Source organism: Coffea arabica, chromosome 10c (genome assembly GCF_036785885.1).
Source record: "Coffea arabica cultivar ET-39 chromosome 10c, Coffea Arabica ET-39 HiFi, whole genome shotgun sequence".
In the NCBI taxonomy this organism is placed as follows: Eukaryota; Viridiplantae; Streptophyta; class Magnoliopsida; order Gentianales; family Rubiaceae; genus Coffea; species Coffea arabica.
The window spans coordinates 10881537-10899984 of NC_092329.1; the positions used below are offsets into that span (position 1 = coordinate 10881537).

General features: G+C 35.4%; 1 protein-coding gene across 1 annotated transcript; it reads right to left on the minus strand.

Moving 5' to 3' along the window:
• Positions 1–6667: 6667 nt before the first annotated feature.
• LOC113714566 (putative 12-oxophytodienoate reductase 11) lies at positions 6668–10154 on the minus strand. The gene is made up of 5 exons (XM_072069113.1): positions 9979–10154; positions 8586–8726; positions 8330–8460; positions 7829–8005; positions 6668–7274 (listed from the first exon to the last, which is right to left on the minus strand). Exons 1-5 carry the CDS (start codon positions 10080–10082, stop codon positions 6898–6900), a joined length of 930 nt encoding a protein of 309 aa, XP_071925214.1. The 5' UTR covers positions 10083–10154; the 3' UTR covers positions 6668–6897.
• Positions 10155–18448: the final 8294 nt, after the last annotated feature.

Below are 18448 nucleotides of genomic sequence, written 5' to 3' on the forward strand. Positions count from 1 at the left end.
TCACCTGCCCATTTGGAACATTTGCATACCGAAGGATGCCATTTGGATTGTGCAATGCACCTGCTACCTTCCAAAGATGCATGGTAAGTATCTTTTCAGAATATGTTGAGAAGATTATTGAGGTTTTCATGGACGATTTCAGTGTATATGGTGAAAGTTTTGAAAACTGTCTAGATAACCTGAAATTGATCTTAGTAAGGTGTATAGAAACTAATCTCGTGCTTAATTGGGAAAAATGTCATTTTATGGTTGAACACGGGATAGTTTTGGGTCATGTTGTATCATCTACAGGTATTGAGGTTGATAAGGCAAAAATAGATGTTATATCTACTTTACCTTACCCCGCGAGTGTGCGGGAAGTTCGTTCTTTCTTGGGTCACGCAGGTTTCTATAGAAGGTTCATCAAGGACTTCTCGAAAATTGGAGCACCCTTGTTCCAACTTTTGCAAAAAGATGTATCCTTCGAATTTGATGAAACATGTAAGGGGACATTCAATAAGTTAAAGGAGTTATTGACCACCTCACCTATTATCCAACCCCCTGACTGGAACCTCCCATTCGAAATCATGTGTGACGCCAGCGACTATGCAGTGGGTGCGGTATTGGGTCAAAGAGTAAGAAAGGCAGCTCATGCTATCTACTACGCATCTCGAGCCTTGAACGGAGCTCAATTGAACTATTCAACCACCGAAAAGGAGCTTTTAGCAGTTGTTTTTGCCTTAGAGAAATTTCGGTCTTATTTACTTTGTGTTAAAGTTATTATTTTTTCTGATCATGCAGCTTTGCGGTATCTGTTGACCAAGAAAGAGGCAAAATCGCGATTGATACGGTGGATATTGTTGTTACAAGAGTTCAACCTGGAGATCCGAGATAAGAAAGGGGTAGAGAACCTGGTAGCAGATCACTTGAGTCGAGTACAAGTCGTCGAAGAGGACCTCCCATTGAGAGAAGCATTTCCTGAGGAGCATTTATTTTCTATTAATTCATCCTTGCCTTGGTATGTAGATATTGTTAATTTTCTAGTCACTGACAAATTTCCTACAGGATGGCCTAAGGCAAAGAGAGATAAGTTGAGGAGCGATGCAAAATTCTACATTTGGGATGATCCTTACCTCTGGAAGCGGGGTGCCGATCAAATCATCCGTAGATGTGTAAGTGAAGCTGAATTTCAATCCATTCTAGCCTATTGTCATTCTTTTGCATGTGGAGGTCACTTTGGACCGAAGAGAACGGCTCGTAAGGTGCTAGAGAGTGGATTCTATTGGCCAACTCTATTCAAAAATGCCTACTCATTTTGTAAGTCATGTGATAAGTGTCAAAGAGTGGGTAATATCTCTCGTAGGGGTCAAATGACTCAAACCCCAATGATTTTTGTTGAAATTTTTGACGTTTGGGGCATTGATTTTATGGGTCCTTTTCCTTCGTCCTGTGGTTTTTTGTATATATTGCTTGCTGTAGATTATGTTTCGAAGTGGGTAGAAGCAAAGGCCACCCGCACTAATGATTCCAAAGTGGTTGCAGAATTCGTTAAGTCTAATATTTTTGTCCGCTTTGGGATGCCACGAGCAATTGTAAGTGATCGGGGTACTCATTTCTGCAACAAAACGATCGCTGCAATGTTTAGGAGATACGGTGTCTTGCACAAAGTCTCTACATCCTACCATCCTCAGACAAATGGTCAGGCGGAAGTATCGAACCGAGAGATCAAATCAATTCTAGAAAAGATGGTCCGACCCGATAGGAAGGATTGGAGTGTGAGACTAGAGGATGCACTATGGGCATATAGGACGGCATACAAGACACCCATTGGCATGTCCCCTTACCGATTGGTATTTGGAAAGCCATGTCATCTCCCGGTAGAGTTTGAGCATAAAGCGTTTTGGGCGGTCAAGCAATGCAATATGGATATCGAGGAGGGCGGAATTCAAAGGAAGTTGCAATTACAAGAGTTGGAAGAAATCCGAAATGAAGCATACGAGAATGCAATGATCTATAAAGAGAAGAATCGGATCTTTCATGACCAACATATCTCTAGGAAGACATTCGTCTGCGGGCAAAAAGTTTTACTATACCACTCCAAATTGAAGTTATTTCCAGGTAAGCTACGTTCTCGTTGGATTGGTCCCTTTGTTGTAACTAATGTCTTTGATTATGGTGCAGTGGAGATCCAGAGTTTGAAGACGGAGAAGAAATTTGTGGTGAATGGTCATCGTCTCAAGCCTTATTATGATGAGGCTCCAGTTGAGCGAGTAGAGATGACGCATTTGGAGGACCCAATTTGCTTGGTTTAAGCAAATTATGGGCTATGTCTAGCCAAAGACATTAAAGAAAGGCGCTAGTTTGGGAGGCAACCCAAATATTAGTTTTGTTATTTCTAGTTGTTTTGTTCTTTCTAGTTGGTTCTTTTGCATTGGGTCATTTACTCGTTGGGTAGTATCAGTACTCATATTTCCTTTACTGAAATCAGGAAGTGAGATCTTGGCGTGCCCACGCGGCGTTGGTGTCTCCTGAGGTCAGTGGATGTTTTATAATCTTGGCATGCCCACGCGGTGTTTGACGACCTAAAAAAAAAAAAAAAAAAAACCCTTCTTTTTCTTCTTTTCTTTTTCTTTCTTCTTTCTTTCTTTCTTTCTTCTTTCCCTGCTTTCCCCTTTTCTCTGGTTCCTTCAACCAGAGCCGCCGCCGCCCCAGGTCTCCTCCCTTCCTCCTGCTCCACCGACGCCATCGCCGCTCCTCGCGCGCCACCTGGAGCCCGCCGCTCCCTCGCGCGCGCTACCCCAACCCGTCGCCCACCACCCGCAGTCGCTGAGCACCACCAGATCCAGCTGCCGCAAACTCTTCTCTCTCACAGCCACCACCTTCATCGCACCACTGGCTTCGTATGCACGCGTCTGCTTCAATCTCTTTTTATTATTTTTTTTATTTTCTTATTTTATTATTGCAGCATGTTTTTATTATTTTTATTATAGTACATTTTTGAAAGTTTTGCGTGTTTGGACTACCTGACATTTCTATTCCTCCTTAGTTGGGTACTTCTGTGTTACTTTGCTTGTTTCTTTTTACTTTGCTTGATTTTTATTTATTTAGTAGATTGATTTGTGGTTAGTCGTGTGATTTACTTATTCCTTATGCGTGCACCGATGATACTAGTTTAGGGTGTTTTGCATATCTTTATTGATTTTACTTCGACACCTGTCATTATATATATATATATATTTTAGGTCAAATTGTGTTTAAATTGCTGTAATTTGTGTCCAATTGTGGGTAATTTGCTGAGATTGTTTGTTAAATTAGGAGGTGCTTGTAATGCTTAAATTTGCTTATTGAAGTAGATTGTCTCTAATTGCCTTGTGTGAGAGTCTTTGGTCTTTTCCATTTCAATTATTACATTGATTGGGGTGATTTTGAGGTGCATTGTTATTGCATTTGGCTAAGTTTGGAACCACAAGAGCTTATTGATTGCATTTACTATAAGTGTTGGGATATTTGTATAACTTGTGGGTGATTGAAGTGTGCATTTTGTTATTTAAATTAACTAAGCGAGAGGCCCCAATATTTATTACAATTGTTATTACAATTTGTTGGAAATGGTTGTCTATTGTTCATTGGAGTGATATTTGGAGAAAATGGTGAGACTCAGATCAACCCCAAGGGCTAATCCACCGATGTCTTGATGATTTCAGGGGAGTTTCGTTGCCCTTCTTCTTACTTTTTCTATATATTTGTTACATTGAGGGCAATGTATATTTCAAGTGTGGGGGGGATGAATAATTTGGATTTAATTGGAGTTTCTTTAAATTGTTGCTTTTCTTATTGTTGTCTTGATGAATAAATGTGGCAACTCACTCTTCTATTGCTGGTTGTGATTTATCCTATGAATTTTGTTTAGATGGCAAGTAAACGCATGTTATCTTGGTGAATATCATGAGTTTAATGACTTGGTGCAAATTGTGGTTAACTTGTTTAGGCAATATAAATATTTTATTAGCAATTTTTGTGTGGATTGGGCAATTGTTGATCTTAGTTCTCCATATTAGGAGATGACGTGGGCCATGATCTTTAATTATCTGGCATTCTGGTACTTTAATTGTGATTAATAAATGACTCTACTCCGCTAGTGCCGTCACCCAGTAACCGGGAGTCTTCACCACAAGTGTCGACTTTCGCGTCAAAAAGTGGCGATATCTATGAGTAGTTAGTCCTGAAGCTGTGAAAAATTGAGTAACTGGGCTCTTTCATCTAAAAATGTCAGAGTTCACGTCAAAAGACTTGAATAGCTTGGGACTAAACATTTATTGAAAAAAATAATAATAATAATGCGTAAGCTTATGATCATGTTGGCCTGCCGATCCTTGTTCTTCAATGTTGAGATTTTGGTTTTCAGTTGACCAAATTGCTAACTTTTGCTAGTTTAATATTTTGATTTCTTAGACGAGTTAGCTATGAATTGGACGAGTCTGCGATTTCAGGAGCTAACCAGGAGAAATATGTCTTGACACTTAGCCACAAAAACTTGATTTTGGGATAAGCGCAGCTTGGCAGTAAATGAAATGAGAGTTAGCCATTGTTGAGTTTAGTGTTCCCATACTTGAGGGCAAGCATGATTTAAGTGTGGGGGGAATTGATAGGGTATTAATTGTTAGTAATTTTATCGTTAATTCTCCTCTTTATTCTTGCCAAATATTGTTTTAATTGTCAATATATATTTATATTTGGTATTTGGATATAATTTCAGAAAATGGAGCAGAAAAATGCTAAAAAGGGGACATTCTTGAGAAGATTTCTCCACACGAGAAAGCTTCTAAAAGCTTTCCACAATCAGCCCAAATTGTGCAAACCAACGGAATTGCTGATGAAGAATTGAATTGATATGATGAAATCCACTAGCAATAAGAAATCAAAGCGGGGACCACGTAGAAAGTTGAGGAATTGCTTTAGACATTTGGTTCCTCTTTTGGGAGATGTAATTGATTAGCTATGGCTGGCATTTGATCAGGAGATTACTTTTCCAATTGCTCCCTACGTAGCTAGTCCCTTAAGAGACTAGTGCTCCAATAAAATAAGAAGGCACTAGATTAGTGGGCTCAAGGAGAAAAGACTATGAAAAAGCTATGAAGACTAAAGGCTTGCCTTATATATATAGGACGATGGCAGAAGACAGGAGACTAGTAAGGTTTAGTTTTCTTTCCAGAGAAGCTCCGTAGGAGCTTAGAGGTAGTTTTTGGTTTTTAGAGAAGGAGTTCTTCCTTCTCTTGTTGTGTGGTGTGCAACTTTTCTTAAAAGAGTCTACCGAGACTCAAGTTTCTTCCTAAATTCTTAGTTACTTATTTATGTCTATGAATTCAATTGAATTGCGTGGGAATTTTCTTATGAGGCGTGGCTAATTTTCTCCTCTAGTCAAGGATCAACGCGAAGACGCAGTCCCAAATATCTGTGAGATCTAATTAATTTTACATGTTCCTTAATTTGTTAATATTTGCATGTTTTCTATTTTAATTTCCATGGGATTATTTTGTTAATTGGATATCAAGGGCCCGATGTGCAATTTGACTTTTTAATCTCTTGTCAAATTAATCAATTAAATCCGTAATTGTTTAGTTGGTTAATATTAGTGGCAACTAGTATTTTCACATACTAGGAGAACATGCAATCTGATTTAAATAACCCTCGTAGCGTGTTATTAATTTGGGTTAGGCTTTTCTAGTTTTTAATGCAATTAGGAAATTAATTCCTACGGTCGTACCTAGAAGTATTTCCTAGTTAGAGGTAATCAACGGTCGTACCTTGGTTATCAATAAATTAAGGAAAAGCTGGTCGTTAGAGCTTATCGGCGACTATAACTAGCCTATTAATTAAATTAAGTGAACCTTCTTTGCATCAATGATCGGATGAATGGACTGTGTCTGCGTAGTTGTATCCTTGGCTAGAATTTATTTATCATTTATTTAATTGCTATTTACAATTGTATTAATTAATTATTTATTTTTGGTTAATTATTTTTAGTTAAATTGTTAAATTATTTATTTTTAGTTTTATCTGATAAAAATCCCCCGTGTCTCGAATTTAAAAAGAATCAAATTTTTTCCAGTCCCTGTGGATTCGACCCTGCTTACTACTATACACAGAAAATTTATTTCTCTTAAGCAGGTATTTATTATTGCACAGGCACGACATCTGTCAGTTTGTGCAGCAGCTGATGGCCAGCCGTAAAGGTGGCATCTGTAGCTCCGAGAACACTTTGTATAGCAAGGGCAGAGGCGCAAAGCATAAGGGGGACGGAGCAGGCTGGAAAATGGCCTACAGCCCAGATTTGACAGCAAACTTTCTCGTGAAACAGAAAATTATTCAAGTTTATGCATGGCTGCTCTATGCATTACACAATTCTCGTGATCCAAGTTTTATTGTAGGACTAAGTACTTTACACATATGTACCCAAGGAACTGAAAATTGGAAAACTCTAGTCTAATGAATTACTTTATTGAAACTAGTTACCATACGTTTAGGTGTAGTGGCAGGAGGCAACGTTAACTAGCACAATTTCTCAATTTGCAAATGCGGAAGTTATCTTTTAGGATGCAACATGAACTTCCAATTTGTGTAATATTTGGAAGCCGTGTCTATATTTTGAGTTGAAAATAAAAAACTAAACAGACCCCAATCACAGGAAAAAGTCACCATCCAAGCTTTTCTTGAAGAAATTCTGTATATAATTTTCAGTTGTATATCTGCAGTAGAATCTGTAACGAAAAAGCCGTATGCTTTAAAATTCTGACCCATCAATACAATGAATATTCGTTTAGAATTACGCTGTGGTTTCAAGAAATGGATAGTCAGTGTAGCCAACAACAGGATCAGGTAAGTAGAAAGTGGCTCTGTTGTACTTGTTCAGAGGAGCATTTAACTCGAATCGCTTTGGCAAATCTGGATTGGCCAAGAACAATCGTCCATAAGCAACAAGATCAGCACGATTTTCAGTGACTGCTTGACCATGTGACAGTATGCAAGTCCATATTTATTCAAAGCTGCAGCCATGTAAAGACCAAGAGCATTTGGATTTGAATCTCCTGCTTGGGAGTAGCTTGCAAATGGGGAGAGCCTGATGCCAACTCTATCAGCTCCTATTGCATATGAGACAGCTTCAACGATTTCCAGAGCAAATCTGCAACGATTCTCCAGAGAGCCTCCGTATTCATCTGTTCGGTCGTTGACTTGGTCTTTCAAAAACTGTTCTATTAAATAGCCATGAGCTCCATGGATCTCAACACCATCAAATCCTGCAAAATTTAACAGGCTATATTAGCCAACGAACCATAGCCTGCTTTCCCCCAAATTTCCTTTGCTTCATAATTTGTGGAATACATAAAGTTAGAGAAAGATGTGATTGAGCTTCCTTTTCAGGATATAGTTCTCATATTCTCCGTTGTCCAAAGTAACGTCAGAATAGACATTATATTTCTACTATTTAAAAAAGTGTATTTTTTATTCATAAAGTAGCAAGGCAGCACAGTTTTATAGGTAACTGATTTAGAACCTGAAGAATAGTTCCGCCCTCCAGGGCAAGCAATACTTGATCATTGTGCTCTAAGCTAGAAGGCAAATTTTTTAAATAAGTTGCAGCATCACAAGGTTTGTAGATATTTTGATCTTTTTGTGGAATAGTTAAGTTGCTTAATTAGACAATTCCTTCTTTTTTTACTCTATTTACTGCCTTTAAACCATCACAAAATGAAGTATACAACTCTGTTACCAGATTTACCATTCCCCTTCAAAAAGCTACATCCAAACGTTACAGATTCAAATATATATTAATCATAACAAAAATCCTTACCAGCTTCAATAGCATTTATTGCAGCAAGCTTAAAGTCATTGACAATCTCAGGAATTTCTTCAGTCCTCAACCGGCGTGGTGGTGCGAATTCCGCAACATCAACACCATTCGCTTGAAGTTGAGGAGTTAATGGCTTATCAGTAGATGAGATCGGAGCTTGTCTATTGGGCTGATAACCTGTGAATGACAGTCAGATAAAGCAGATCTTAGAGGAAATACGAGGTTTTATGACTCCATAACCAATAATATGGACCATTAGTAGGACGAGACGCGGCATAACAAGAAATTATATATTGTGGATTGCCTACAAGTCCAATCATTACTTCATAAAAGCTTAGTCCCAACAGAAAATCGAAACTGTAATACATCATGTGGAGTGATTTGGTCTTGTCAAGTGAATATTAAATAACAATTCATTTCTGATCTTTGTATGAATTCCACTATACATTTGACATCCAACAAGGCAGAAAATTAGGGAAAGGTAATGACAGAAGGACTTACTATAATTTGAAACCCTTCCAACATGCCAAATTTGGCAAAAGAAGATACCACCTTTGGCGTGAACAGCATCTACGATGGGTTTCCAGGCCTCAACTTGTTCCTTTGTCCATATACCAGGTGTATCTGGATACCTACAATTGGGAGAAACATAAAACTCTTGTATAGACAGGTAAAACAATACACGTACTGCCAAATGTGTAGGCATTCGTGGAATCTATGAATCAGTAAGATAGAAAGAAATACTAAAACCAATTACCCTTGAGCTGTGTCAGAAACTCCTGTAGCTTCTGCTATGAGAAGACCACCTTTGGTGGTTCTCTGAGAGTAATACAGTATGGCATGTGGCTGTGGTACATTTCCATAGGATCTTTGCCTTGTCAGAGGTGCCAAAACAATTCTGTAGGAAATCAGAAAAGAAATGGTGAACAAATTAGTTTCCAATTTCTTTCTTTCAGTTGAATTGAAGTATCAGGAGCACCGGATTCTAAATAATCCAATCCCAGCAACAAGAAAAAAAAAATGTGATTATGACATTCCAATTTAGCAAATTTAAAACTTGAAATGCTTCGTGATATTTGCCTAATTCATTGCAATACTAGATTCTTTTGCGACCCAAAAAAAAAAAAAAAAAAAAAGGACAAAAATGTTTTAAAGGATATAGATATACAATGTTCACAATCTCACAAAAATCGGCTTGGCAACCAACAAAAAAGTTGCTTTTGGTCCGTTGAGCAAATATAGGATAGATCCGCATTTGCATAAGGGCAAGAAAGATCACTTTTATGAACTTCAAACCTCAACTTAGGGGACACCCAGAAACAGAATCCTAATCTTTGAACCCTGTTTCAAGGAATTAAAGTGGAACCATATTCTCCTCTTGAGATGCTCTGGCAAAACTTTTTACATGAATCACATAAATGTTTCAATAAAATCAAAGCTAATTGACTATCTGAAGTCTAATTGGTATCTAAAATCAGCACATATTGACCGCATAATGGAAAGAACAAATAAAATGCAACTATCCCTCTTTCTTTAGTTTTTCCTCCATTTTTTTTGGGGTTAAATATGAGACAAAGCTTCTTCTAGATTTTCGGGTTCATAAACTCGGCCAAAGAAATCATAATATGTGAACACTAATTCATAGTCTCAGTCAATGTATCTAGACACATTTCAGTTGATTGATGTCCAGAGTTTCTTTCTCTTCAAAGATTTGACTTTTATAATACAAATCTTCAGGAAGAGACTAAACAGAATAGCAATAATCTAACCCCAAGATAACTGAGAAGTGAGAATGCAACATATACTGTGATTATCCTTCAAAACAAGGCCATAAGAAATCCTTTCTTTCATTCTTTCCTTTGTTTGTCTTGAATTGGTTATACTTACAAAAATAATAAACATAGTTGTAACTAGTTCAGTAATGCACCAAGCAGAATCCCAACTGGAATTTCCCCAGAAAAATAGACTTTTTCTTATAAACCCATAAAAAAGAGAAAAAAAATCCAAAAAGAAGGAAATACAAAAACACTCTATTCTCCATTACAGAATGCAATATTCTTTACAAAAAGACAAGGCCCAAAAAAAAATAAAATGAAAAAAATGAAAATTTCTAGCAGGAAAAAAAAGAAAAAAAGAAAAAGGAAGAGTACCTATGAGAAAGCTGGAAGTTGCCCATTTTGTATGGGGCGAGTAAAGGGATGATAGACTGAGGCTGCTGTTGCTCCTGTTCTCCATTCTCAGCCTTATTTGACATTTCTGGTTGTTACTGAACAAGAATTTAATTGATGATACAAAAAAGTTTCTTCTTTCTGATGTCTTGAGTAGCTTGAAGTTGCGCAGATGAGAGAATGAATTATCTCATCAATGCATATTTATAGTGTTCAAGTAGAATTCACAGAAGAATCTTCTTGGTTGCAAGCTTGCGACTGCCAACCTGGGTGGGGTCCAAAGATCCTTATTTTTTTTTTTCCCTCTTTTTTGGGTTTAATGTTTGAACCATAATGGTCCCAAAATCTTTTGGTCTTATTTTTAGGCCGGTTTGGTTCTCTTCTTTTTTTTTTTTTTTCCAGAAACTGAAAATAACACACACGCGTACCTAATTTTTTAGGCCGGTTTGGTTCTCACGTGGTGATATTTGACATAATCTGTTTTTTCATACCCTAGTTTGACATAGTCACATCTTATGAAAAATTACAAAAATCACAACACAATGTATATATGTGAAATCTTATTTCGATTCTGACTAATTATGTGACAAATTCAATAGCTAGTTTTGATTAAATTAACACCATCAATTGGACAAATAAAGACCTCACAACATCAAACAAAATTTGAAGTTCATCACATCACAAAACATTAATTTATTGGGCATTAGAAACTTCTGTTCATTTGATAAACGTAATATGTGATAGTAAATTACTCAGATTTGCTAAATAATATATTTGTACTCGATATTTAATGGTAAAAATTTTTTTTTTTTATTTTTGAATATTGACATATCATCCGTGCTTAAAGACATTTTTTGTATTTTTGAGTATTAACATCTCATCTGTGCTTTTCGAATTCCTTTTTCAAAATTTCAGCACATCGAAGAAAAAAATATTGCACCAAAAACCAAATCAAGGGAAAAAAAAAAAAAAAAGTAATAAAATGATGTGACGTCATCCGTGATTCCAAAAGTATATAAAAGTTGTCCATTTCTAGTAGTATTCCCATCCCGCAAATTTGGAGTCAAACAAGCCTACCAAAGAGCGTAACATCTTACATCATCGAAAGACTGGCCATGTGGCCCATGTGTGAAGTTGCGCCGCCGCAGCAGCTTCCGTGTTGGATTTGGGGCCGCCACAGCCCAAGCGAGTAGTTGTGATTGCTGAGGCTAACAGCGCGTTTGGATTGTATTTCTTGGAGGATTTTTCGAGAAATATTACCCTAGCACCTTTGCAAAATGTGATGTATTTAAAATAAAAAATATGATCGAAAAATATATAAAAGAAATTATTCATTGTAAACTTGCTTAGATTATAAATATTTTACTTTTTTCAGCCACATATATCATTTAACAAAATTTTTCCAAGAGAAAGAGAAAAAAAAAATTGCGTACCATACAACTTTACCTTATATTATATCTCTTTTTTTATTAGCCACATGTATCATTCAACCAAGTTTTTCCTAGAGAAAAGAAAAAAAAAATGCTTATCATACAAATTTACCTTATATTATCTCTTTTACTTATAATTTGATTAGTTTTGAAGCTTTACCTGTTTATCTTTCACCTCTTATAAAAAAAAATCTTACATCTCTTTTCTCTAACCTATCGTCTCAAAAGTTGTCTATATATATATATATATATATATATATATATATATATATATATATATATATATATATATATATATATATATATGAGAAAGCCTTTGGTTTAGCAAAAGATGCACAAAAAATCAGAAAGGGCACGGTGCTTTGACGAAACTTGATGACAGAAGCAAATCGATAGTCAGAACCTAAGCAGCAAAAGGTTGACACTTGAGTTGGCACGATGTTCAGAGAGTCAATGGCTTAAATTGTACTATTACCACCATTTGGTGGGACGATGTCTCGACAGCAAAAGAGGAAAATCATTTAACCCGCAATCAATCAAATTTTGACTTCCCTTTCTCTTTCTTAGTTCCTTATTATCACAATGGACATCTTCACGAAGGTAGTCCAGGTTCATGCCATCCCTCAGGTCAAAACGACTTGTTGGATTTTGGTTAAAATCCACTCATTCGTAGGTGCCAGTTGCAGTAAATAATTGGTGGAACAAATAGGAAGATTTATTTTGCAGGATAATGAACAAAAATATGACGGCAAAATATTTTTTGTATAGCAATACCAGCTTCAATAGCATTGGATAACCTGAATTCATTGACAATCTTGGGAATTTCTTCTATTCTTAGGCATCGTGGAGCTGGATACTCATAATCATCCACACCGGTCTTTTGAACTTTGAAAGTTAGTTGCTCGTCTTTTGATGAGATTGGAGATTGTCCATTGGGCTGATAACCTGGAATAGGAAAAAAAAGCATGAAACAGATCAACCAATCTTCGCCTCCCAAGCTGCACAAGTAAGAAACAAAAAATCTCAATTTTATACAACACTGCACAACAGAGGAAAAGGAATTATGAATTGCCTCCAAGACAGCTCAGAGTTCTATACATGCTTGATTCCAATCGATATTTGAAGGTACAATGCACCGTCCACAGAGGTCTTGTCATATGAGTCTTCTTTAAGATTTGTAGTCCATTTATGTGTAGGGCATTGGTCCAAGAAAAACACGGCATATAGAGTACAAAAAGTTACAAAAATTGTAACAAGATAAGAACTCACACTGTAATTTGAAATCCGTCCTGCATGCCAAATCTGGCAAAATAAGATACCACATTTGGCATGTACCGCATCTACAATGGGTTTCCAGGCCCCAACTTGCTCCTTTGTCCAAACGCCTGGTATAGCTGGACATATTTTTGGTTATAAGGGAACACTGAGTTCAGAAATTGCGCAAGAATATCATTGAGCGATTAAGAGTTCAAATAAGAATGCCACTGTAATTACCCACGGCCTGTTTCAGAAACTATGGTGGCTTCTGCTATGAGCATACCTCCTTTAGTAGCTCTCTGAGAGTAGTATAAAATAGCGTGTGGCCGCGGAATATTGTCATAAGATCTCATCCTTGTCAGAGGTGCCAAAACAATTCTGAATGGATTTACATAACCAAAATTGGTGAATACATTATCCTGCAAACATTTTCCGCCTTAAATAATCTGTATTGGTCATATTTTAAGCATTTCTATTGACCAAGTTCCTGATGTGATGATTACCTGTATTTTCATTTAATAGACATGAACAACTTGTTCTTATACTATTGTCCTCAGTAGTCTGTGCAACGGCTGTAAAGGTGGCATCTGTAAGGCTTGTCAACGAGCCGGGTCCGGGCCAGAATTCATTATTTTGAACCCGGATCCAAACCTAGCACATCATATCGGACCCAGATCCGACCGGTTTACCCGATGGATCTTCTACGCTATGTTCCGAATCCGACGGGTTTACCGGAAAAAATTTATCAAAACTTACAATTTCTAATAAAAATGAGAAAAAAAAATATATTTGTAAACTAATTTCTAACTAATACAAAAAAAAATCAAATAAGAAAAGAAATTAAATTGACTTTGTGACGATCCCACCTCTCCCTAGGGCGTACCCCACGATTTGGTGGACCGTCTGCCCAACTCTCGTCAAAACTCATTCATTCTCTTCAAATATAATAAGGTATACTCTCGAGAATAAGTGAAATAACAGTTTCCATACTTGGGATACTTACATTCATTTCTATCTCAAACATTCATACAATCCCAAATATGACAAAAGTGTTGAATTCCATATACATTCAACCCTAGTTAAGCACTAGCGCGAGTACAATTATAAAATTTCTAAAAACTAGATTACGCTAAAGGAATAAGCTAAAAAACCAGTGAAGTTCCCATACACATAATCAAATAATTAAAATAAGAACATTAGTCATTTAAGCACAATCAATCAGGAAAATATTTACAATATAAAAGCAATGAAAACACACTCATTAAAAGGATACATGCTCACGTGGATCCATTTATTCATTCACTCGCCAACCATTTTCCTTATTCCTCCAATTATTAAAAAAAAAAATTGCAAGTGAAAACTCCTCCAGTGTTCTTGATATTCAATCATTGATTTCATTTCCCACCACTAGCCAATTCACTGGCTAGTTCTCTACCAACCTTCGTAGTCATACTCGAGTATACCAAAATACTATCCCAAGGTCACCAGCCGCCCGATCGAGTCAGCTTCTGGCTCGAGTCGACTGGCAACGAAGGGCAAGGGGTCAATTCAGCCAAAAGGCTTACATTCATGCACAAAATAGCATTCAATCATTGAAAATTCACTTTGACTTGGGTCGAGTACGATGAAGTACACATTCGCCTATCAAAAATCCATTTAACAATCCTTGGAAAGCATTTAACATTCAAGCAAACATTCACAAATAGTCACATAGTCACTTGTTGTACAAATACACAAGAACACTCACCAATATGAGCAAGAGATATGTCAAAAATTTCCTTTCGGATTGTACTCCGAATCACCAAAGAAACCTAGATTAATCAAAATAAGGTATTATAGTTCAACTAATCAAAATCTCGATTATGAAAAAAAACACTAATGGCAGTCAAGCTTTGTCGAATTATGAAGATGTAGCACCTTAGCAACTATTTCCATTCCCACCTAAGAATAATTTCTCTCCTATAAATTGTTTCCTTCATGGTTTGAGTTACATCAAACTCAGCAAACATTACAGGAACTTTGCGACACACTTCTATATTAATTCAGTGTTTGGATTGTAAATTATTTGAGATATTTTTACTATAGCACTTTTTTTGATATGATATATATGAGATAAAAAGATGATTGAAAAATGTGTTGATAATGCAAGCAAATCAGTGTGTGTAAATAAGGTATAAATAAAGTGAAATCATCTTCAATCCAAACACTAACAGTAGAATGATCTTAAAAATTTTTTATGAAGCAAATCATTTATTTTTACATTTAAAGTATCATGGCAATCATTGTTGGATATTAGCAACAGCTGACTATTATATAGCTCCTCCATTGTCTAATCAGCTTTCTGACAATTTTTGCATTTTGTGCCTCCTTCTTTCCCCCTCCTGAGCAAACTAAAACTAAAAGTCTAAACTAAAGACCAAATAGTCAGTGTAAAGTAAAAATAAAAGTATAAGCACGACATTCAGTTCCTAACATAGTATCTAAATAAAAATAATACATAAATGGTTTGTAACTTCCCAATGGAATGCAGAAAACCTCCCATTGAAAGTTGACAAACAAAAGCAAAACTTTGAACATAATAAACAACGTAAAATACCAACAGAGACCACATCAAGTTTTATGACAAACCTTACGAAAGGAGAGCCAACTTGAAGGAGCAAAACAGACAGAGGCTATAAATAAGATGCCAATCTTGTCCTCGAAAAAAAATTAAAGAGAGAAATATCAGACATACAGAGGATAAGGAGACCAAAAAATGAAAAAAAACAAAAAAAAAAGGAGCAAAGTCTATAGAATACGTAAAAGCTTAAGTCCATGATTTGCAGCATGCAATTGAAGTAAAAGAAGAAGTAAAACGAAAAGAAGCATACCAGAGAAACAAATGGCAAGAACAACAGGGTAAAAGGTCAATTTTTTGTACGTTTCTCTTTTAAGCCCAAAAGAAACTAAGCAAGAAAACTAACATTATTCCATCTTGACCTAGTGAGATGATTAATGGTCAATTCAGGGCTACTATTAATTTCTGCTGGTCATTATGCGAACACACCAAAAAAAAAGTGAGAAACATCGATACGTATTAGAGAGAGAGAGAGAGAGGGAGGGAGCCAAAACTCAAAATGGAATAATATGCAAAAAATACAAACTAAGCTAGAAGAAAACTTAAGTTGATGATTTTCACTAATAAAAAGAAAATATAGGGAAAAAAGAAAGAGCTATACCAGAGTGAAAAAAGGTAAGAGCTAATCCTATCTATCAATTTATCCATCACCAAACCTAAAATACAGAAAGACAACAATGTTTGTGTGATTAATATGAAAAGAAACAAATAAGAAATAAGGGTTGAAAGTAATAGCGGCGAGAGAAAGAACTAAGGTGAGGTAGGTTTTCTGTGTATCGTGTTGTGACTTTGAGAGGAGAGTTTTTCTTTTTTAGGACTAAACTAGAGGTACTTCAGCTGTGCAAAGCACAGCTTGGGCCCCCTAGAAATTTAGTCCAACACACAACATCAAATTATTTTGGCACATGATGAATGAATAGAAACATAGGAGAAAATTGAGTATCAAAACAATTAAAATTGTCAAATATTATTTGAACCCTCATTTTTATTAATCGCACTTCCATTATTATTTTTATCATATAGTTTTTATTTATTGTAGGAATACAATTAACGAAATATGGAGTATAAATAAAATTTCCCTCAAAATTTGTTGTGAAGAGAAATTCTATCTATGAAACCAACCCCCCCTATTTATTGTGATTTAAATAAAGATTTTTAAACCACTATTATGATGATACTCAAAAAGGAGAGAGAATTAATGCACTACAAGCGCATTGCTGTATTAATAGCAGTATAGTTTTAGTTGTAACTAAACCAAAAGCAGTCACAATACTTCCAATACTTAAATAATGAGAAAAAGTTTAGAAAGCCACTAAGACATGACACAATCTTCAACATCAATATAGCTTATCATAAACTTTCACATTTTCATTCTTTTGATAGAAGAAGTTAGTTCATTTATTTAAATCCTGCCTAAAGGTGACAACATTATTCTACAACTCCATAATATAAATAGCAAGGTTAGATAAAAAAAAATATGAATTACTACGTTTCCAGATCTACATATACAAATTAGAACTAAATCATTTTTTTTATTGCAAAAACATCTTCCTAATCAAAATTGAATTTTCTAACAAATTTTTGTCAAGTCACACTCTAGGCTGAAAGTCTGGACTGTGACTTCCATCACCAACTACAATCCTTGTATGCCAACCCAATTGATACTACAACACTTGAGTAATTAAAAACAAACAAAAATTAACATTAGTTTAAATATATATACAAAATCTTATTCGATCCGTCAATTAAATTGAATAGACCATAAAGTAATTCCAAAGGGGGGAGGGGGAGAAAGAAACAGAGAAAAACAAAGGTAGACGAAATTCTAGTTAGATTTATCTTGGTGGAAGCATCACATGATATATCTTTTCTCCTAAAAAATACACAAAATTGTAGATAATTACAAAATGTAACAAAAAAAAGAAAAGGAAAAAATGTGAAGTAAGAAATCAAATCTTGGGAGAAGAAAAGAAAAGAATGAATTTTTGTTTTATTCTTCATAGAAAATTATCATTGGTATAAAATGAATTCTAAGATTTGTTTTACATATTTTAATACTTTACCTTTTATCCATGAAGAAATATTAAATAACAACGTCATCCTAAAAATTTTACAAACAAATGCCAGTTGGCTATAACATTATGATCAAAGAATAGAACAAACATGAGAGATTAGAAATACAAAAAAAAAAATGTAAAATGGGATAAAAAAATAATAAAGACTTCTCTTTGTTAAGTAGCTAATCATCTCGACGAAACAAATGACAACAATCTTAGTTAGATTAGGTTTAAAAAATAAAAAATAAAAAATGTGAGGGATGATAACAGCTGTGGCGAGAAGAAGAAAAAGAAATGGAGTTGATTTTCTCAAGAAGAAAAAATATTTTAATCATTTTGGCCCAATTGAATCAAAAAAGTGAAGGAAAAATTTAGCTAAAATAATCAAGATTCCACTTGTCAAAAATATATGTAATACATGTGTCAAAAAGATAGGCTGCTACAGTTACTTGGCTTTCTTCTTATATACAAGGTAGATTTGACAAATCGAAGAAAACGCGGAGGAAAGAATTCAACTAAAATAATCGAAGTTGCCACTTGTCAAGAAAAGAAGCTGCTACAGTGAAACCAATATCTTTTTATTTTACTTGAGGGATGTTATTGTTAACCAGCGCATCTTAATCCCTAATAATCTGATCCTATCCATAATCCGTATTCTATAAACTTCACTTGCTAATTGGGTTTTAGTTTCTAGTTTCTACAGAACTAACGAAGCATTAAGTAAGAGCACAAACAAGAATGCAAAGTCACGAAAAGAAAGGACTGCAACATTAGTGTTTTACTGCTGAATCAGCAAGCTGCTACAAAGAAATAAGAGGTCTACAATGTGATATTTCTGAACTTCCTTCCGCAGAAAGTTAAAATACATGATTTGTCATGCCCTTGGTCCACACATGTCAGTCACATGACATTCACTTTATTCTCAAGTCAACATTAAACTAGAATAAAATTAAGAAAATATTGAATAGAATAACTAATATAGTGCGGTACAAATCTCAAATGAATGATAGTCTACGAGTATCCAATAAATTTGTACATTTATTTTCTAGACGAAACAACGTGAAAAATATTAAATAAAATTAATAGCCAAA